Source organism: Grampus griseus (assembly GCF_964374135.1).
Source record: "Grampus griseus genome assembly, chromosome: 5".
In the NCBI taxonomy this organism is placed as follows: Eukaryota; Metazoa; Chordata; class Mammalia; order Artiodactyla; family Delphinidae; genus Grampus; species Grampus griseus.
The window spans coordinates 9,864,893-9,887,079 of record NC_138998.1 but is presented as its reverse complement, the minus strand read 5'-3'; the positions used below and the strand labels follow the sequence as shown (position 1 = coordinate 9,887,079).

Here is a 22,187-nt window from a genome sequence, read left to right as displayed (position 1 = left end):
TACTCTGTGGGAGCAGAAGTCCCCCAGATGAGCCTCTACTTCAGCACATATTTAAGAAGGATCAAGGCTTTCATGAAACAGTCCTAATCTCTCTCAGAACTGAGGCTGCTGCCAACCCCCCCTCCAAGGTCAACTTTGCAAACAAGCCCCAGAATTAACCAGCCCACAATTTTCTTTCCAGGAACTACTGACATAACAAGAAAAACTATTTCACCCTCTTCTCTGGCTGCACCGCGCGGCCTGAGGGATCTCAGTTCCCCGACCAGGGATAGAACCTGCATCCCCCTGGAGCGGAAGCGCAGAGTCTTAACCACTGGACCGCCAGGGAAGCCCCTCACCCTCTTTTCTATTCTCAAAGTAGAAACAGTTCCTCGTCATTTCTAAGAGGCTAACTTCAAGAATTAGTACGTAAATAGTAACATTAACCAGGGAGATGATCCAGGAAGGCCTAAAGAGAAAGACTTCGTAAGACCTATGGCCACCTCCTGTCACTTGTCACCTCCCAAAGGCTAGAAGAGGCCACGCAGCTCACACGAGGGCCTGGCTCTCAGGAAATGGCTCGAGGCTAGATTTCCTGGAGAAGGAAGACGAAAGGGAATCACGGGGAAATGAAGAGAAACAGCTCCCTGTAGACTGAGGGCCTCAGTAAACCTTGTTCGTCTGTCTGAGTACCACACAGGAAAGACCAGGCGGAGAGAGGGCCTGGGCTCACACATCAGATCTATTTCCAGCCTGGGCAACAGATGGACTCTCTGAACCTCAGTTTACTCAGCTGTAAAATGGGCCATGATGCAAGAGCTCACCCACATCACAGGAAAAATGAAGAGATAGTCATAGGAAAGCTTGCTGACCCAGCGCCCGGTCCACAGGAAGTATTAATAAACGTTGGCTATCCTCATCCCTGTTGTGTTGCTAGTTGAAATCCCCAACCTAAGGGGCGTGCTCCGACGGCCGCTACAACGTGATTCAGCGGAGTCCCTTACTGGTGGCCTCTCCTTGGCAGTGTTCTTTCCACGGTGCTCATCTGTCAACTGTACAACTCCCTGAGATCTGGCTGTTTACAGCTGGGTGAGCTGAATCACCAGCTTCCTGCACAACTTGTCCTCAGCTGGCTTTCTTGATTTCCTTCTTCAGGCAGATATTCAAAACAAGGGGTCCAAAAATGGAGGCTGCTTTCTGCACTGGTGCCCAGCAAAGTTCACACTTCCTGTGTTCACACGGGGTAATTCAGGGGCAGTGCAAGAGCGTGCGGGAGAAACGACCTCCCGTTCTAGAATCTACTTCACACGTGACCATCTGGAGCAACTACGAGTCAACGTCATGTGGTTCTGCCCCCCTGCCCCGCCCCCCCTTCCCCTCCACACCCCTGGAAGTCACAGCTTCAGGCAGGAGACAGTCAGGAGGCCCAGAAAACAGCTTGACAGTTTCTCCTGTTTGATGGACCGCTCCCTCTACACTCTAGTTCCATTCGTTTTCCTAAAGTGCCAAGGGGATTACTGACAAGCCAGCAGCCTCTCTCTCAGCGGGTCAGAGTCCCAGCACTGACATACTTACTTCCCGAGAGCGGCTCTCCATGCCCTTCCAGTGCGTCCCCATCCGGTCCATCCAGAGTCTCGCTCACCCCGCATGGAGGGGATTCTGTGCCAACCCCGGCTCCCGAGGGCGAGCCGGGCTGCTGGGCGGTGGGCGCCTCCCCTCTCGGGCCCTGGCCGGGCTCTGGGCTTCTGTCCATCCCCACCGGAGCGTCGGCAGCCCCCAGGTTCTCTGTAGCCACACACCTGCCAGGCTCCTCTGTCGCATCCCGCCCATCCGCTGGGGGGCTGCCACCTGCCGAGTGCCCAGGGCAGTGGTACTGAGGTATGACCCCGACGAATTTCAGGCCCCGACTCGCAGCCTCCTGGATCTGTGAGGCAAACAGAACACAGGGAAACAAGTGAATGGGATGTCCTAGCAAAGGGGCAACGAAATACCTTAGGGAGGCCTTGGAGGACATTTCTGTTTGAACATGAAGTCTCTCGAGCTGGCAAAGGTTCCGTGTCTTCAAGGCAGCGCCCACACCCCAACCCTGGCCCAACTGGAGACAGAGAGTATGGGGCTTATTTTTTTTTAAACTATGGAAAAATAATGCATTTGGCTATGAAGGGGTGCGACGGCCTCTCTTTGAAACACTGTGTTAGTCCCGATTGACAATTGTTTTCTAAGAAGCTGGAAGAAGGTTCTAAAAGGATGAGCTGGAACAAAGAGTGGCTGAAAGAGGAAGTTCATTTTGGTAAGAGTTTATTTTCTTGTTATTTTTTTTTTTCTGATGAATCACCTACTTCCTGCTCATCAGGCTACTATATAACTCAATACGTCTATATAACCATACACTAACTACCAGATGACATTTTATGACCCAAAGAGCTTCCTCTCTGAAACAATTGTTTTGGCAGAGAAGGGCAGAGGTGGGGAGAATCACCACCGCGCAATAACTGACGCACGCAGCCCCGCAAGAGGGGACATCTGAGGATATCCGTCCACACCCAGCCCACGGGCATCACTTTGGGCCGACCCATGACTCTGCACCCACCATCCAGTCCAGGTAACAGGTGGCACCTTCTCACCTCCTAAGCCTCAAGATGGGGGACGGATGGCCACACTGAGCTCTGTACCCCGTGAACGCTGCCTTCCCTAAAATATACCCCAGGCAATTGAGTGTAACAGTCATAAGGGAAAAACAAACTGAAAGTAATAGCTGAATAAAATCAAGAAGAGCTGGCCAAAACTAGAAGATGGGCTTTAGGGGACTTTCTGGGCAAGAATGCTGAAGTCACTTTACAAATAAATCAGGAGGTGGAGACCTCAGAGCTCTGTGAGTCTTAGTCACCAACCCCCAAGTGAATGACCTCAGAAAATCTCGAGGCTTCTGCAGTGATCATCTCCTGTCATTTGAGAATTAGTAAGAAATACCAGCACGGAGCTACTCTCTAAAGGAGAAGCAAGCCTTGGCAGCCCTCCCCGGATGACCCACCCTAACTTAAAACAGGAGGTCATTTTAGTTCAACACTGGCCATTCTAGAAAATGGCCTGGAGCAGCTCCACGAATGTACAGCCCAGTCTTTCTGTAAGGTCTAGCCTGTGCTAGATGTAATGATAACAACAGTATTAATCGTCATCTATCACAGACCTACTATGTGTCAAGCCCTACACTATGCGCTTCATATAAATTGTTTTGCTTAACCCTTGAATGACCCTGCATGGTATCACGATCCTCATTTCAGATGAGGACACTGAGGCCCAGAGACATTAAAGTCATAAAGCAAGCTGTGGGTAGCCAGGTTCAAAGCCAGGTCTGGCTTGGGCCCAAGTTCATTCTCTTAAGTACAAGGTCAAGTGGATACATGTCAAAGCATCCAGTTCTTGGATATGTATGTGCCCACACAAATGCCCATGGTTGGCTCAATTCATGCTTCAAAACTTAAAAAAAAAACTTAAAGTCATCCTTTCCATCCTGAAAATTCATTTTTTACCCATTAATCTGTGATATCTATCTACTCTTAGAAATTGTTTTGGAAAGCTTCTAAAACAACACACAGGTCACAAAAGTTTTAAAAGAAAAGACTGAGGAGATAATTATACCAAAGAGCCTTAGGTTGAGGGAAGGTAATATGTACAAAGCATAGCCCTGAGCTTCCTGGCAGCACAAGCGAAAAGAGAAATGCAAGGAATTTCACAGTCCCAAACGAAATAAGGAAAGACTCCTGGTCAAGAAGAGAGAAGCGTAACGAGCTAGTAATTTGTCTGACATATAGGAGGTGATCAGTAAGTATCTGTTGAATGAATGAATGAATGAATACATTACATAATGAGTGGAAATGTGTCTCCTCTCCCAGAAGAGCTCCTAGAAGGTAGGGATGGAGACCAATTGATTTTTCAGCCCTAGACTCCAACAAACATTTATTAAGTCCCTATACTGGCTCAAACCAACATCACACTTAGGTTCTGGGGGATACAAAATAGGAGTCCTGACTCTCAAAAGATTCAGCCAATTATTGTAAACAGACTTTAAGAATATTACACTAACATGGCACAATAATGCTTATATTATAATGTTATGTAAAAAAATCAAGATTCTACACTTTTTAGACACAGTATGACAGCTGTATAATATTTGTGTGTAATTTTTCAAAATTTATCTAATAAGCATGCATATTACCTTTATAATTGAAAAAAGTAAATATTCCAGAAATTTCTCATAGAGGGTGCTAAGCACAATAATGAATAGAAAGGTATAGAAAGGTATAGATTACTTCTGCCTGAAGGGGACACTGAGACGTTTCTCACAGGTCAGGGCTGTAATAAACGAAATGGAGTAAGACTGCAATACAACTAGAAGACGTGAGGGGTGTGGCAGAGCTGGAATGTGCATGCCTCACCGACAACATTCAAATTCAATTTTTTCCCCAAAACATCGTGCTAAACAAATCCTATTAGGGGACCCAATCTGCGGGAGGCTTTGAAGGATGAATAGGAGTTCACCAGATGGGTGAAAAAAAGGGACAGGGCAGTGCAGGTAAAGAGATGGATGGATCATCACGGGCAAAGGCTTGATGGTGTGCAACAGCCTGAGTATTGAAGAAATTTCTAGAAACATTTCTGGAACATGACATGAGAAGCCAGGAGTGCGCAGAAATGAGGCTGGACTGGAAATCACAAGGGCCACACCATCGATGTCACAGAATACCAAGCCAACAAAGGCTCTGACTTCACCCCACAGCAACAGGTCCCTAACTTTCGCACCATAGTAACTCTTTTTTTTTTTTTTTTTTTTTTTTTGCGGTACACGGGCCTCTCACCGTTGTGGCCTCTCCCGCTGCGGGGCACAGGCTCCGGACGCGCAGGCCCAGCGGCCATGGCTCACGGGCCCAGCCGCTCCGCGGCATGTGGGATCCTCCCGGACCGGGGCACGAACCCGTGTCCCCTGCATTGGCAGGCGGACTCTCAACCACTGCGCCACCAGGGAAGCCCCATAGTAACTCTTGAGACAGAGGAGGTGAGGGTCGAGGGTCTGAGGGCAAAGCACAAGATTTCTTTGAATGCTCATCTTTTATCTTAAACATTAATGAAAATGTGGTATCCTGCACCTAGTACTGCACAGTATCAAAACTTAAAAAGATGCTCAAGTTAAATGGTAAAGATGCTCCCCCCTCCCCATTTCAAACCTTCCAGGGAAAGTGTGTCTCAAGAATATGAAACACCTTCATGCACAAATCTTTGTCTGCAGCTCTATTTACTTCCTTGGGGTGGATTCCTGGAAGTGGAATTAATGGGTCAAGGGATATCAGCTTTTCAAAGGCTTGGTACAGGCTGCCAAATTGTTTACGAGAAAGGGTGAGTAGTCTTTTTTAACTAGACGACCCGCATTTAGATTTTATAAAGATCAGTATTTGGCTAGACCCTCGGGGCCCTGACGCCTTTGGTTTTCTACCTTATCCTAGAACGGGGACTTTCTTTTCTTTTTCGTAATGTCACTTGACTGTGTTTGTCAAACTGAATCCTGTTTGTTTCTCGTTCACGCGTGTATTCATTTATTCATTCCTAACCTTCATTAAGCAAGTCTCACACACATCAGAAAGGTGGGCACTAGATGGTGTTCATCAGGGTTCATCCCTGGCCACCAGCTCTCCTCACCCCAAACTCCCCATGGGAACCTCCTCTACTCACCTGGACTTAGCCACTAGTCATATGTTAATAATTCCCAAATTTGGACTTTCCAGTCCTGACTTTCCTCTGGAGCTCAGACCTACATGACCAATGATCACAGCTGATGGGTCTACTGTGGACCTTGTCCCTCACACTGGAGTAAAGGCATCTTCTTCAGTTCCTCCCTTTCTGTAACCCTGTGTAACTGCTCACCACATCCTGCCAGATTTATCCCACGATGTCTCTGGAATCCCTCCCCCGTTCTCCAGACATCTCAGATCCCTTTACTTTCAGGGGCTCATCAGCGGCTGGACACCACCATGACTTCAAGCTACACCAGGTCTTCAAGATGGTGGAATCGAATCCATACAGAAGATCAAATCCTGAATATCCAAGCCACTTTGGGTAAGGAATTCCCCACAGACTGTCACACGCATGCCCAAAGAGTTTCTCTAACATCTGTGATTAGATCATGGCAAAGCCCAGATCTGACTCTGAGTGTCTTAATGCAAACTGGTACGCCCTCAGGACAGCGCTCTTCCACATTACACAATCCAACCTGTGCCAAGATGCCCAGTCGGATACGAGTTTAAACTGAAATACACCCTCATCCACCTTTTCTCATGTTTGCTGCATTTAAAAACCATCCCACCCCCAACACTTAAAGGAGTAACAATTGCTGGTTTAGGCATCAAAAATTAACGTTTTCAACTGACCCAAGACTTCATTCAACTGATCTATGATGAGTAAGAACAAATTCAATGGTAACTGTATTTTCCCAACCTAAAACCAGAGATCATGATGTGAAAAAGATTTATTTTTTCTTTTTGAAAACTTTATTTCTATAAAGGCTCAATGCATTGGCAAATGATGTCATCTTTGGTTATATATTTCAAGAATCATTTTGATTAAAGATAACAGCATGACATTGGGATAGTTCCTGATACTCTAGGACGTCCTGTCTGTTACCCTACTTTCAAAATGAATACCATGCTGCTGCGTCTGAGTGCAAATATATACTTTGTGTGGTCTTATACACATATTTGTTTAGAGTACATTTATCAACTAGGGTAAAACCAGTTAGGGAGAAATGGGACATGGGTTGAGTTTGGGAAAAATGAAAGACATAAGTAACACAGGAAAAGGAGCAGAAAAGACTCCTGCTGACGGGTCAGTAGGAACTGGACTACCCACAGGCCATATGAGATGGCACAGGTGAAGGGTTAGAGGGAGTCCAGGACAATCTGGTTTGAATCTAATGAAGAAGGTGTCATGGTTCATTTTATGTGTCAACCTGGATAAACTACGGTGACCAGTTGTGAACACTGGCCTAGAAATTGCAGTAAAGGTATTTTTAGATGTGATTAACATCTACAGTCCATTGACTTTAAAGCAAATCACCCTCTATAATGTGGGTAGGCCTCACCCAATCAGTTGAAGGCCTTAAGAGCAAAGAGTGAGATCTTCCAAAGAAGAAGGAATTCTGCCTCCAGACAATCTGCCTGAGTTTTCAACCTTCAGACTCAAGGCTGCAACATCACTCTCACCCGAACCTCTAGCCTGCCAAATGGCCCTGCAGATTTGGGACTGGCCAGCTCTCACAATCACATGAGCCAATTCCTTAAAAGAAATCAATCTCAATTCCAGTCTCATGATATAGACAGACAGACAGACAGATAGATAACCCTATGAGTTGTTTCTCTGGAGAAACGTCATAGAGGAGAAAAGCAGGTGAAGGGAGTGAGGGAAAGAAGACCACACAGGGCAGGCTGCTAGAGGTCTCCAAATTCCAAGCGGAGTGGGTGTGAAAGGAAGGCATGGCTAAGAGCTCCCAAAAGGCAGGGAGAGAAATGTGCTCCAAACAGGAACAAAGAAGGACTCAATCTGGTGTTGATTAAAGGTCCCAGGGAGAGGCGGAAGTGTACAAGAAGGTGGAGAGCAGTCACCATTGCCCAGGTGAAAGAAATCTCCCCACCATATTTTGAGGTGAAAGAATTAAATCTGTAACTGTTAGATTTAATTTCTATAAGTTATAAGCAGTTTCTAACTTTAGGATGAACTTACTGGAATCCCTATAAATAATGAGCTAATTAGTGCTAGGAATCAGAAACTTACTGACCTCTTAAAAATATGGAGCTATACTATCCAACGTGGTAGCCACTAGCCAAGTATGACTATTTAAACTTAAATTAATTCAAATAAAATTAAAAATTCAATTCCTCAGTCACACCAGCCACATTTCAAGTATTCGATAGCCTCTGTGGCTGGTGACTACAGTATTGGGTGCAAATATAGAACATTTGGTGCAAATATAGAACATTTCCATCGTCACAGAAAGTTCTACTGGATAGACAGTGCTGTTGTGGGGCATAATAAACCATATGAAATACTGAGCAATGGAAACAGAGCTTTCAGTAATGACTGCAGATGCATATAATATAGGGTCAAGACCAAGACACACACACAAACATCCCAAATGGACCCTAGACCAGACCAATGCCCACTGTGACCCTCCTCATAACTCATGGGCCACCATTTCATGACAGCTGACATTTTAAAGCCTTTGGGGATCCATGACATACACAGGGAACCTACAAACAGAGGCATGGACCGTATGTCAAGGACAGGTGGAAAAATGCTGTTCTGGGTTGCACGGTTACACATGAGTCTTTACGGTGAATATTTTATCACACACACACAACCCTTCTCATCTTCTGTCGCCTAAACTCTTGTACCAGCTTTCTGAAAACAGAGGTTCAAAAATAACATGGGTTTTAGCTCAAGTCTGAAGCTGCCTTTAGTTCTGACGTGTTAACAGTTTGCCTCAGGAATTGAAACTTTGACCAAGTGCTGCTGTGTGTTAGCTCCGTTATGAGGCCACAAGGAAAGATCATGTAGACCTCTGGTGTTGTGGTTTTCTCTTTCAGTGACTGAGAGGTCTCAGAATGAGCCCTAGACAAGAAGTCTGAGACCTAAAGCTTTGGACTCAACCCTGCCATTCACTAGCTATGTTACTGGTCAACTCAGTTGATTTATCTGAGCTTCAGTTTCCTAATCTATAAAATGGGGATAATAATACCTATTTACTCATTCACTAACTACTTACTCAATATTTACTATGTGCTGGGCACTAGGTGCTGGGGAGGCAAATAGGCACTATCCCTGACGCCTTGAGTTTAATATGTGTTGATCTAACTCAAGGGGCAACTCAGAGGCTCTGAAGAGTCCATGTGATCTCTCCTTCTCAACCTGCCTATGCTCAGTTTGAGGGACCACCGTTTGCCCCCTTAAGTCCCTGGCAAGGCTGAGGTTGAAGGAAGAGGTACTATTTTATTCTCCTCTGCTATTAGGAGTGATTTGGTGGGAAGCTTGGGAAATGATGGAAGAACTTGGAAAACTGTAAACTCCCTTAAAAGCAAAAGGAAGAGATGGGGTCCAACACTGGGGTAGGAGCAGAGAACAAATCCATCCTTTGGTGGTTCAGGGAAGGTAGTCCTGACAAAAGGAGTTTTACTGGCCTTCCTTACCTGTGTTAACTGATTCGGTTCTTTCACTCAGATTGTGCCTATAATTTCACTGTTCACTGAAAATGTAGTTCATGGGAAATCAATAGAACTAAGAGGGGGTATGCTGTTAAGCTCCCTCAAAGATCTTCAACTAATTTCTAAAGCCCCGTGAAAACCAACCCACCAGAAGATCCCAACCTAATGTCAAAAGTCTAAATCAGAGATGCAAAAGAGAGGTGAACAAGGAGAGACCTATCTGTGGGGAGCAATCCAATTGTGTCTCAAAGAGCAAGTGCCAGCAGGGTAGGGCCAGAGCAGGATCTTAGGAAGACCTGGGACCAGCATCTCCAGCACTGTCAGGAAACTTGCTCCAGGTTTTGTCCCTACTTTTCTTTATTTGTTAGCATCATTCTTCTTTCTCTTCCAGGACCAATTTTCTCCATGTGGCAGAAACTATGGCCATTGCCAACTTCTAAGTTTTTCTGCTCATAGCTTAGCCACTGGAGATAGAATGTCAAAACTTCCTGGCTACACACAAGTAAAAGATCTCAGGGAAGGGCTCTGATTGGCTCAGCTTAGGTCAGGTGTCCACTTCTGGGCCAATCAGCTCTGGTCATTGTTAGGGTAGCTCCTATGGAATTCACATAGCTGGATTGTGGGAACAAAGAAGCTTCCAGAAGAAAAGGAATTTCAGGGCAGAAGAAATACATATTTAATATCTGTCATGTAGACACATCATCTGATGGGAAATAAAATTTGAAATTTGTTCAGTACCCACGTGTACTAACGTGAAGAAGAGAATATAAGGTAACCGATACTTAAGCTGAGCAAAACTGAGCAAGTAAGGCCATACCGATCACAACAGTGTTGATATGTTTTGGTCAAAGTGGAACCTGTGTCAGTGCTCTAGGTTATTGTGTCTGCAGAGATGCAGCATTCTTCTCCTTTTCTCGGGCTATCTTTATCTCCATTAGGTCTGCTCAAGATTTCTTTTCTCAGCTTTACTGAGGTAAAATTGAAGATTATTTCTTAGGAATATTTTCTGGAGTCAGTGTCCAACCCCCAAGCTTTCCCCTACACAGAGCAGAGGCACCCAGATCAGGAGGACACAACAGAGAGTCATGAGCTGGGGCAGACAGGGGTCACCTCTGGCAGATTTGCACGATCCCTGCAAATCCCTAATCTCCCTCAATGTCTGCCCATCAGCAGAACTTTGCATGGACGTGCTCAGAAGAGGATCTTGGAGCAAAAGCAAAGACCGTGGCATCATCCAGGCAGGAAAACAGAGGGATCTTCAAGTCACAGGACCTCAGAAGGATCTGCATCTCCCACCAAGGCTACAAGATGCCCCCAGGCTTCCGCTAAGGCCAGTGCACACCCACAAAGAAAATGGAGAAATCAACCTCAAAAGCTTATGTCAGCAAAGCATTTAAAGAGACTTTCATCGGAGTCGCATGGGAAAGTCGAAGGCTGTGCAACAGACTTCACGGTTTGTCAGTCTTGTGGCTGCTGAAATCCGTGGTTGGTAAAATAACCTGACCCACAGGTAGCATATGTGCATACGGAATGGTTTGGGGGAAAGAATCCAAGAAGGAACAAGGCTAGCAAAGGCAAAGAGGTAAGAAAGCGTCCTAAGTTACGCAGAGAAGGACAAACGTCCTGCACCAAAAATCCATAATCACAGTAGCTTCCATCTACTGAGAGCTTACCATGTGCCAAAAGCCCTTCTAAGGGCTTTGCATGGATTAACTCATTTCATCCTTTTGTAACAATAACAGTAGATTTTCTTTCTTATCCCCATGTTACAGATCAGAAAACTGAGACACAGAGAGGTTGCACAGCTTGCCCAAGGGCACACAGCTAGCAAACGGCAGGTAGGATTCAAACCTAGTCAGCCTGGCTTCAGAGTCCATAGTCCCACCTGTTATACAGCGTGTATTTACTATAGTATGTCCTACACTCTAAGCTATACTGTGAAATACCAGGGCTTGATCTTGGAGAGTGTTGAATCTTTAGAGTCTGGACTTCTTTTCTGGAGGCAATGAGATGCCATCACGGTTTCTGGCAGCAGTGACATAATCAGCCCTTTTCCAAGCAAAATTAATCTTTCCACAGGATGTGGTATGGATGGGGGAGGAGGGTAAAAGGAGAGAGGCAAAGAGAGTGGCTGGGGGCCTGGGAGTCACCGCAGGGCTCGTGGGAGAGGCCAGAAGAGCTTACACCTGCCATGGGGAAGGATGGGCGAGGTAGACGGGAGACCCAGAGTAGACATGGCAGTCCAGGACTGAAAGGTGATACACCACGAGATTCCGGTGTGTTGAAACATTGGTAAACTGTCGTGCAAACTTTAAACAGTTTGACACTTTTGAAAGCAAAAGGTGAAGCTATCAATAATTAGTCTGTGACGACAGGCATGAGCTAGAACTGTCCAAGCTAACCCAGACACAGGGTCACTTCGTTACACGCGACCAGCAGTGAGGACCGAGAAAGCTGCTTTTAAAAAGTACCAAACACACGGGTGACAGCTCTCCTCACCCCTGCCTGTCCAGCATGGGACCCGCTCCCTCCGCCAGCCAACCTTCCTGCCCTTACATCCTTGGCTTTCTCTGGCTAGCCCCTCCCACAAAGGTCAAGTCCCTCCAGTCCACTCACGGTCACAAAAAGAACAGCTCAGGGTTTTCCATCTAGACCGGCAGTGGACTCGGCTGTCCTGCAGTCCTTCCGCCCCCTCTGCCAGCTCTCCTGTCCTGTCTTTCCCCGTGAGACCTACCCCACGCCTCCTTCACTTCCTCCTCCTTCGCTATTTTACACTCTAAGTCCGTTCCCATCTGAGGCCTCAGCATCTGCAGCTTCCTCTGTTTGGGATGCTGTTTCCCTCCCCTCCCCACAACTGGTTTCTCCTTGTCACCAGGGTGCCCTCTTCCCATATGGCCTTCACTGACATCCCAACCTAAAAAATGGTCACCCGGTCACTCTTCAGCACATCTCTTTGTTTAACTTTCATCGTATCACTCATTTCCACATTTCTAAACTATTGTCTGTCTTTCCCAGTTGAATGAGAGCTCCGTGAGGGCAGGAGTGTTGTCTGTGTTGTCCCCCGCTTTGTCCCCAGCATCTGAAACAGTTCCTGGTCCCTGGTAAGTACTCAGTAAATGTTTATGCAAGGACTGAATAGTCAGGAGATCAAATTTGCAGAATCTGAGGTTACTTCTGAAAGGAAACTTCTATGAGTCTACAGTTTCAGGAAATATCCATCTGGGGCCAATAATGTTTTACAAATACACTCATTTGAGATTGTGAAATGTGCACATTGTTCGCTACTTGTATCATTTTTAACAGTGAAGAAAACTGAGGCTGCAGGTACCTGGCAGTCCTTGGGTTTCCAGTTCATCTCGTAACAAACCAGGTCAATCTTCCCCTCAGGAGAAGGAAAATATGCAGAGGCAAACAATTTGTTAATATCAGTACTTGTCATCACAGTAAAAAAATGCCTCATAACTGGGCATTCCACTGGGCCTTCTTTCAAAAGGCACTGCCTAAGACAGTGCATTTCCAGAAAAGAAAAGAAAAGAAAAGAAAAGAAAAGAAAAGAGGAGGGAAGGGGGGAGGGGAGGGGAGGGGAGGGGAGGGGGGAGGGGGAGGGAGGGGGAGGGGGAGGGAGGGGGAGGGGGAGGAGAGGGGAGGGGGGAGGGGGAGGAGAGGGGAGGGGGGAGGGGGAGGGGAGGGAAGGAAAAGAAAAGGGAAGAAAAGAAAAGGGAAGGAAAGGAGAGGGGAGGGCAGGGGATAGCAGGGGAGGGGAGGGGAGGGGAGGGAAGGGAAGGGAACGGAAGGGAACGGAAGGGAAGGAAAAGAAAAAAGAGAAGAAAAGAAAAGAAAAGAAAAAAAGAACCAGCTAGAATCTAGAATCCTGGAACTGCTGATGCTGACAGCCCCAATTTTATCCTTTGGTAATAGCAGTGACCCTGGAATTATAAGCTTGGGGGCAAAGAACCTCAAGGGCTTATTAAGATTCCTGGTAATGTTCTGGAAAATGTGTTTGAGAGTCTTCATGGAACTCAAATCTCAGCACCACAGTTAAGTGACTGAGGCAAAAGAACCTGAGTTTAGAGAAGTTTAATCAGGAGCAGATGTTTCCCTTCACACCACATTGCTGCGTTAACATCCAGAATCCATGACTTTTTTTTTTCCCCCACCACTGCCTGACTTACACAGGCCTCCAGAACATTAATGAAAGGCACTTTAACAAAATGTTGAGCTGGCGCTGTTGGACCAATGCTGTCCTAGTTTTAACCCTTAGTTAAAAAAAAAAAAAACACCCCTTTTCTGTCCCCATGACTCCAGACCAGCAAAAATATAACACAGTCCTAATGGCATTTGAAACCCTCACAGTAAACAGAGCAGTGAAACTAAGTACTTGGGGATGGTTTCCATTACAGTGTGCTAAAGAAATGAATGTTTTATTGTTCTTTTTGTAAATACCCTGGAGAACCCTGGGATGGTTTTTCTAGAAGATGAAAATGATCTGAGAGTTTCAGATCTCGGGAAGATATGTGATCTCTTTGCGTAACAAATAGGGTGGTTGTTTTTGGGGGGAGAGGACTTTCCATTTACAACTGTTGAGAATTACACTTAAAGATGATTTCCAATACCCAATAACCCTTATATTCAATACTCAACTCCTTATTTCCACTTCTTGCCTTCATTTTTATTTTTTCTGTATTCCATATGAGCGCCAAATGGTCTCAAAGTTCTCCCCTAGTAAATGAACATAGCATGTCTGAATTCATGTCTGTGGCAGGTTGTATTTTCCAGATATCCTTCACCCCACATGACAGGCTGGAACCTTGTCACTCCTCCGACAAGAGGTGGAATCTATATGTGTCTCCTTGGACCAGTATGGCCCTTGACCAATGAGTAAAGTGAAAAGGAGACTATGCAACTTTTGAGGCCTGGTCATAAAATTTCCACGAACTTCCACCTTGTTTTGGGCGAAGAACCCAGCCATGTTTTGAGGAAGCCCAAGCAGTCTGTGGAGAGGCCTGTAGCCAGCAACTACTCGCCAGCAGTGTGGGTGCACCATCTTCTTCTTTTTTTTTTTTTTTTTGCGGTACGCGGGCCTCTCACTGTTGTGGCCTCTCCCGTTGCAGAGCACAGGCTCCGGATGCGCAGGCTCAGCGGCCATGGCTCATGGGCCCAGCCGCTCTGCGGCATGTGGGATCCTCCCAGACCGGGGCATGAACCCGTGTCCCCTGCATCGGCAGGCGGACTCTCAACCACTGAGCCACCAGGGAAGCCCTGGGTGCACCATCTTGCAAGTGGATTCCCCAGCCACTGACCAGAGGATACCATGTAGAGCAAAGATTAGCTGCCTTGCCAAGTCCTGCCCAAGTTGCACATTTGTGAGCAAAATCAATGAATGGTGTCACTGTAAACCACTATGTTTTGGGGTGGTTTGTTACACAGCAATAGACATTCTCTTAAAATACAGTAAGCCTCACTAATTCATACCTATGGGAAGATACCAGACTGCAGTACTTTCTTAAAGTAAAATCCACAATCTTTATAAAGGATGCTGCGAGGAGCGCTCTCTAACATGTGGAAATGTAAACAAGGATAACACAAACACTTCCAGGGAGTGGGCCTCTAGGGACCTGCTTTAATAAAGAGGTAAGAGTAATTTGTAATTAGCCTCTCAGTTTGTGATGATGCCTCTGAACTGGTGGCACAGGCGGGCTCCCAGAGGTGAGCACGGCCCCCGCAGCGTGCCTTACATTATTAACTGGCTGAGCAAAACCGTAGGCACACGGAGGCTCGGTTCTTGTTTATCACATGTTACAAACGCGCAGCACATGCATTAGTGATTATGTCTTACTATTTAGGAACGCCACAGGACGATGCCCACGTTCCCAGGCACCATCAGACTCAGAAAGAGTCACCGAGAAACCCTGTGCTTGAGGCTTCGGGAAAAAATCCATCTGCATTCTTAAGGTGTCATAAAGAGAATCTTCTCTTGCCCTCCAGGGAGTGTCTCAGAGGTCAGAGTGGCAACAGCATCTCTCATTCAAAATGGGAAGTCTTTGAAATAAAGTTTCCACCCCAACTGAACGATGAAGAGTTCCATCAAAAGCTAAATTTATTTCTACCACAAATATATTTAAACACTTTCTTTTAAAGTTTTTCCGTCTCTTCAGGTATACTGCGCTCAATAACGTCCTTATCACACCACCAATAACATCCTGACTATCCCCACCAATGGCATCCCTATCACTGCCAACGATAACGTCCCTACTTAAAGGAAGAGTGGTATGTGTGTGCAATGGAACATTATTCAACCATGAAAAAGAAGCCGATCCTGCCACTTGCAACAACATGGATGGACCTGGAAGGCATTGTGCTAAGTGAAATAAGTCAGACAAAGAAAGGCAAATACTGGATGATGTCACTCATATGTAGAATCTAAAAACGTCAAACTCAAAGACATGTAGAGTAGAATGGTGCTTACCAGGAGCTAGGGGGGCAGGGGAAATAGGGACATGTTGGTCAAAGGGTACGAACTTCCAGTTGTAAGATGAATACATTCTGAGGATGGAATGGACACCATGATGACTGGAGTTAACAATACTGTATGTGTTGTATAATTGAAATTTGCTAAAGGAGTAGATGGTAATATTTTCAGCACACATGGGAAATGGTAACTTTGGATTAACGTGGTAGTCATTTAACAATATCTCAAATCATCACGTTGTACACCTTAAACTTATGCAATGTTATTTGTCAATTATATCTCAATAAAGCTGGAAAAAAGCAAGCTCTCTACTACCGCACCAATAACATCCCTGCTATCCCAAACAATAACATCCCTACTAGCCATCCTCCACAGCGACCATTTCAGTACCCAGGAATGCTGCTATAAGGCTAACAGAATGGACACACAGACTGGGAAGTAATTAATTAGATGGGAAACCTTGGTTTAGCTTATTTTCTCTTATTGCTTAGGCTAGGTTTATAATAGTTATTAGACTATGTGGGCCATTGGTCCAAACATACCTCTATAGATTACAGCACCACTCACAAAATGGTCATCTATCTTATTTTTCAGTCTTTTAAACACTTAAGAAGTCATAAGTGAATCATTTAGATTTTCCTTACAACAGATTTTTCTTTCCATTGGAGTGTTAAAAGGCAATATTTACTTTTAGCTTTAAAAAAAGAAAATAATAGCTCTTGTACCGAACTCCAATCACAGTTATTAGTTAAGGGGGAAGACAAAAATCATTGTCAGTCAACAAACATTGATTTACTAGATGAAGAACACAGGGAATATTAAGATGTGCCCAGCAAGATTCACAAAATGAGGGCACGTGGCACTGAAATTCAGCACGCCACCATTAAAAACCAGAATTAATCAATCATTTTTTTTGATAATGAGGGAGAAATAATTTAAAAGTCAGGTTGACCACACAATCACAGAATATTCAAGATGACGGATGTGCAAAAACTCATTTGACACATAAGAGAACCAAAAATTTGAGAAATGATGTGTCCCTCCTAAATGCCGGCCCATGATTCGTTAAGCAGCAGGTTTCCTTTAGTGGAATCAGGGGACAATTCTGGAACTGGGCTTTTTTTTTTTTTTTTTTTTTTTTTTTTTTGCGGTACGCGGGCCTCTCACTGTTGTGGCCTCTCCCGTTGCGGAGCACAGGCTCCGGACGCACAGGCTCAGCGGCCACGGCTCACGGGTCCAGCCGCTCCGCGGCATGTGGGATCTTCGCGGACCGGGGCACGAACCCGCATCCCCTGCATCGGCAGGCGGACTCGCAACCACTGCGCCACCAGGGAATCCCTGGAACTAGGCTTTTAAAGTTCCAGATTTCTCCTGGAAGAGGCAAGTTGGTTTCAGGAATTGAGTACTTGGTAAGCAGCCCCTCCCTACCCCCTCCCCAAGCCATCCTCAACACTGCTAACTGGTCCTAATGGGATCGGGCTCTTTGAACGGGAATTCTCCCAAAAGCAGAAGAGGGGAAAACCTTACATGGGTTGTAACCCTGTCACACCGGCTCTCAAAACCCTCCGAAAAGATTCCACATAATCTCCAGCAATAAAATTGAAACCTTCCAGTTTGGGGGAAAGAGCCACCCGCCAGGATAAACTCCATCTCTCAGACGAGACGCTCCACCCTCCACGTGCCAAGAGGTCAGGCCCAATTCCCACACTCGCTATCTGCTAGATCCCAGACATAGCAGCAGACAGGAGGTCTCACTGAGCAGGGATGCTCAGAACCTCCGAACAACCCAGATGGGAAAGTTCAACCGGGCTGTAAACCCGTCAGCTACCACATGTGTTCACTGACAGCACATAATTAGCGCTCACAACATGTTCCCCTCCCATAAAAGATATATATTTTTTGCATGCCATACATGCCACTTTGGAAACTTCCCTGGTGAGAACAGCAAATTCCATATTTGTAAACACGTCTGGTGGGAAGAATGAAGGGGAATCGGGTGACATTATAACCCTCCCAAGTCACTTCCAGGGAGGGCTGACTCAACAAGTTTCGACCACCCCCCAAGCACAGACAAAAGCGACCGCAAGTGACAGGAAGGAGAAAACACGTGAGTGTCCGTCACCTTGGTGTTCCCTGCCTCACCTCCAAAAACCTCTGTCCCTATACAGTTCTGACACCTTTCAAGCCTTGGGAATCCACGGGGTCTCGCTCCGTCATTGCCTAAATATTCATTGCGCATCTACTATATCAGCGGTCCCCAACCTTTCTGGCACCAGGGGCCGGTTTCGTGGTGGGGGCGGGGGGAGGGATGGCTCAGGCGGTAATGCGAGCAATGGGGAGCAATGGGGAGCGGCAGATGAGGCTTCGCTCACTCGCCCAGGCGCTCACCTCCTTCTGTGCGGCACGGTTCCTAACCAGCTGCTGCCCCGGGGGTTGGGGACCCCTGTAATATATGACCCCCGCTCTTCCCGGCACGGAAAAAAAGACATGGAAAATAATAAACATAATAATTAAGTAAAAATAGTAAAGTATCTTCAGAGGCAAAAGAGGTACAGATACAAGAGAGAGAGAGTGAAGGGAATAACTAGGGTGGGGAGGGCAGGGGCTAAGGTGCTCTTTAAACAGATACACACTGCTATATATAAAATAGATAACCAACAAGGACCTACTGAACAGCACAGGGAACTATACTCAATATTTTATAATAACCTATATGGGAAAAGAATCTGAAAAAGAATATACATATATCTACATATATATATAACTGAATATATATAGTATATATTATATTCAGTTATATATATAACTGAATCACTTTGTTGTACACCTGAAACTAACACAATGTTGTAAATCAACTATACTTCAATAATAAATAAAATGATGGGCAGGGTGCTGAGAAAGCAAACTCGAGCGAAGATGTGAAGGAAGGGAGGGAGTAGGCACGCAAGTATCTCGGGGGGAAGATAGGTCATAAAAGTGATGTCCCCTGCCAAGGGTTAGACCAAATTCAATAACCACAACTTGGTGACCCGATTCACAGTGAACTGAAAGGGGAAATACACAGTGCATACAAAATCCCACGCTGCATCTCCAGGATGTAACCTGGATATCCCCTGGGTTTTACCCACCCCCCCCCCCCAAATATTATTTCTCAGGAAAGAGGGAGTTAGTTCACACATTTACAGACTTTTACAAAGTCTCTCACAAGGCAAGGACTCTCTGTCACTTTATTTTGAACAACAAATACCGACTGGGGAAAGCACACCAGTCAAAGTTTATTTGGGACGTTTACTGAAGTCATCTGATGCATTTGAGTTTTTAAAAGGAGGTAAATACATTCAGCAAAAGCTTAAAATAATTCCTATAGCGTGAAACAAAATTTGGGGGGAGCTGTAGTAAGCATGCTTCTTAAAGATCGCTTTTCAAAACACTGCAAGGAATTCTATGCACGAATGCAAATGTGCTACTGGGACCTGGATGAATCTCACAGACAGAGTGTTGAGCAAAAGACGCCATTTACAAAGATTACATTTACATAAAGTTCAAAACCCGGCTAAGCTAACCTTTGGTGTTAGAAACTAGACAGAGGCTACCTTTGGGGAGGAGAAGGAGGCGGGGTAATGGGAGTGGCCATTGGTGGTTCCCTGAGCTGTTCTGTTTCTTGACCTGGGTGCTGGTACCCAGGTGAGTACATTTTGTGCAAACTCACTTACGATTTATGCACTCACCTGTATTTATGTTATTTTTAATAAAGAGATTTTAAAAGAGCTACGCAGAGTAAGTGGTTGCATTATGGTGATTTCTCATTCACGTATGAGCTGGATAAGAAAAAACTATCCTAATGTCAAATGAATGGGCACTTAGGACTTAGGATAGAGTTTCCAGTGATAGCATCATTCATGAATTTTAAGAGTGCCAAATTCCACACAATTTGGATGAAAGTAAACACGATGATCTTGAAACCTGTGTTAGAAACTCCCAGAAGTCCCTCTGGTGATGACAGAGACACTAAGGGCAAAGATGCATGAAAAGGGTTGGAACAAAATTGTTTCACGAAATGTAAACATGGGGCGGGGAAAGCACTATTTCCAAATTTATGTGTTTTTAGATAATTTAAAGTATGCATGAAGAACTAAATTAATAATTAATATTCTAAAGGAGATGTATTTCAAATATATTCCTCAAAGGTTATATAGTAAAGTTGACCCCAACGTATTTTTTGGATCTTTCCATGAGGAAAATTTTCTTTCAGTTGTCTAATAAATGCTTCTTCTTGTGGCTGACAAGACTCAAAATCACACATATTTTCTGTCAATTTAGAAAACACGGAGAACTGAAAATTGTTTAAATAAATGAATCCTACAGAACTATGCTGTCCCAGACAGTAGCCACCAGCCACACATGGCCATCAAGCATGGGCAATGTGGGTGGTGCAACTAAGGAGCTGAATTCTTAATTGTATTGAATTTTAATGAATTTAAACTAAATTTAAAAACCGAAGCTGCATAAACTAGTTTTCTGTTAAACACAACTTTATTTTGTAGGCCACTTCACTTTACTGAAAATTTGGCATCCAAATGGAGACGTGATACAAGTATAAAATAGATACCACATTTCCAAGATTTTGTTGGTAAAGAAATAAAATAAAATATCTCATTACACATTGAAAACATAATATTTTGGATCCATTAGGTTAAACGAAGTATATTACTAAAATTAATTTCACCTTTGCTTTTATTTTTTTAACAGGGCTACTAGCGAATTTGAAATGACACAGGGGCTCAAATTATATTTTTATTGGACAGCGCAACTAAGGAATAAAATGCCACTTTTTAAAAGATTTTATTGAAGAATAGTTGATTTACAATGTTGTGCTAATTTCTGCTGTATAGCAGAGTGATTCAGTTATATAGACATATACATTCTTTTTATGTTCTTTTCCATTATGGTTTATCACAGGATATTGAACATAGTTCCCTATGCTCTACAGTAGGACCTTGTTGTTTATCCATTCTATATATAATAGTTTGAAAACGCCACTTTTGATTAGGGACCAAAGGGAAGAGATAAAAGAATGAGAATCAAAGCTGGAAAAGCCAATATATTTGAAGATCTGATTAACAACTATGGTAGAAGTCCAGGGCCAGGTTGGGGGAATGGGGAAAAGTAGAAAAGGGGAGTAAAAGTCCAAGAAACCAAGGTCAGATAAGCTGGAACTGACCCAGACAGCAGAGCAAACGCTATCGACGATTCCACAGCTGTCACCAGACCCAAGGACGTAGTTTTTGCTGACGATGTGTTAGGAGATTGCTATGTCTGTTATTAAAGGAGCAGAGGGATGACAGAGGTGCCAAGCACGTATCTTTCTGGGGTGACAAAAGAGAGGAGGGAGCTTTAATCGCCCTCCATTGGAGGTCTGGGTGAGGATTAGGAAACACAGTTACCCCAAGAGTCGGGACCGAAAGACTTGTTTTAGCGGAACCAAGAAAATACAGTCAAGTACTCCACTCATGTGGGCTTATGGCAATTCTGTGTGGTGGGGAGGCAATCAGTATTAGGGACCCACTGTAAAAAGGGAGAAGACGGCCCTGCCACCTGCTGACCACCTGTGATTGTCCATGGTTTGTAAGTGTTCCATGAGTTCCTCCTTGACTTGGTGCATTTTCCCCAGTATGCTCCACGATATAAACAGGTGTTTGGGGAGGAGAAGAGACAAGGGGAAAGTTCTTAAATGACCTTTGAGAAACGCTGAGCTAAGCTAAGTAAGCAGGCTTCTTACTGCAGACCTTGTCAGAGTCTTGACTCTTCTAAGGAGCATCATGACCGTCAAGAGGGCTTGCACCCTGCCTGTTTCCCAAACATTCTGGACTGCAGAACCTATTTTTATTTATTTATTTATGGCTGTGTTGGGTCTTCATTGCTAAATGCAGCCTTTCTCTAGTTGTGGCGAGTGGCAGCTACTCTTTGTTTCAGTGCACGGGCTTCTCATTGCAGTGGCTTCTCTTGTTTCAGAGCATGGGCTCTAGGCGCACAAGCTTCAGTAGTTGTGGCACGTAGGCTCAGTAGTTGTGGCTCGCGGGCTCTAGAGCACAGGCTCAGTAGTTGTGGCACACAGGCTTAGTTGCTCCGTGGCATGTGGGACCTTCCCAGACCAGGGATTGAACCCGTGTCCTCTGCATTGGCAGGCGGATTCTTAATCAAGTCCCCAGAACCTCTTTTTCCAAGGAACATTGCAGGAAGAGCACACATCAAGAAGTGCTGGCTTAGCAGGAAATCACTCAGATCTTCAGCCCTTTTGGCTTCACCCTCAGCCCAAAAGGAACACTGTCTGTTGTAAGCACAGTTCAGAGGCAACGGGAGCCAGAACCTGCTTTATCCCACCTTGTCTGTCGCAGACTCCCTCTGGGGCCTATTTCAGCAGCTATGGAAGCCAAGTACATCTCAGGTGCCCCCAGGCCACAGTGCTGTCCTGGAGAAGCAGACATCTGTCCCTC

General features: G+C 45.1%; 1 protein-coding gene across 1 annotated transcript in view; it reads right to left on the bottom strand.

The window, feature by feature from the left end:
• The window catches only part of RFTN1 (raftlin, lipid raft linker 1), a 204,080-nt gene that overhangs the window by 61,933 nt on the left and 119,960 nt on the right, over positions 1-22,187 (bottom strand). The window contains exon 5 of the mRNA XM_082654829.1: positions 1,555-1,903. Coding sequence (XP_082510955.1) covers positions 1,555-1,903 — 349 coding nt within the window. The remainder of the gene's footprint in view (positions 1-1,554; positions 1,904-22,187) is intronic.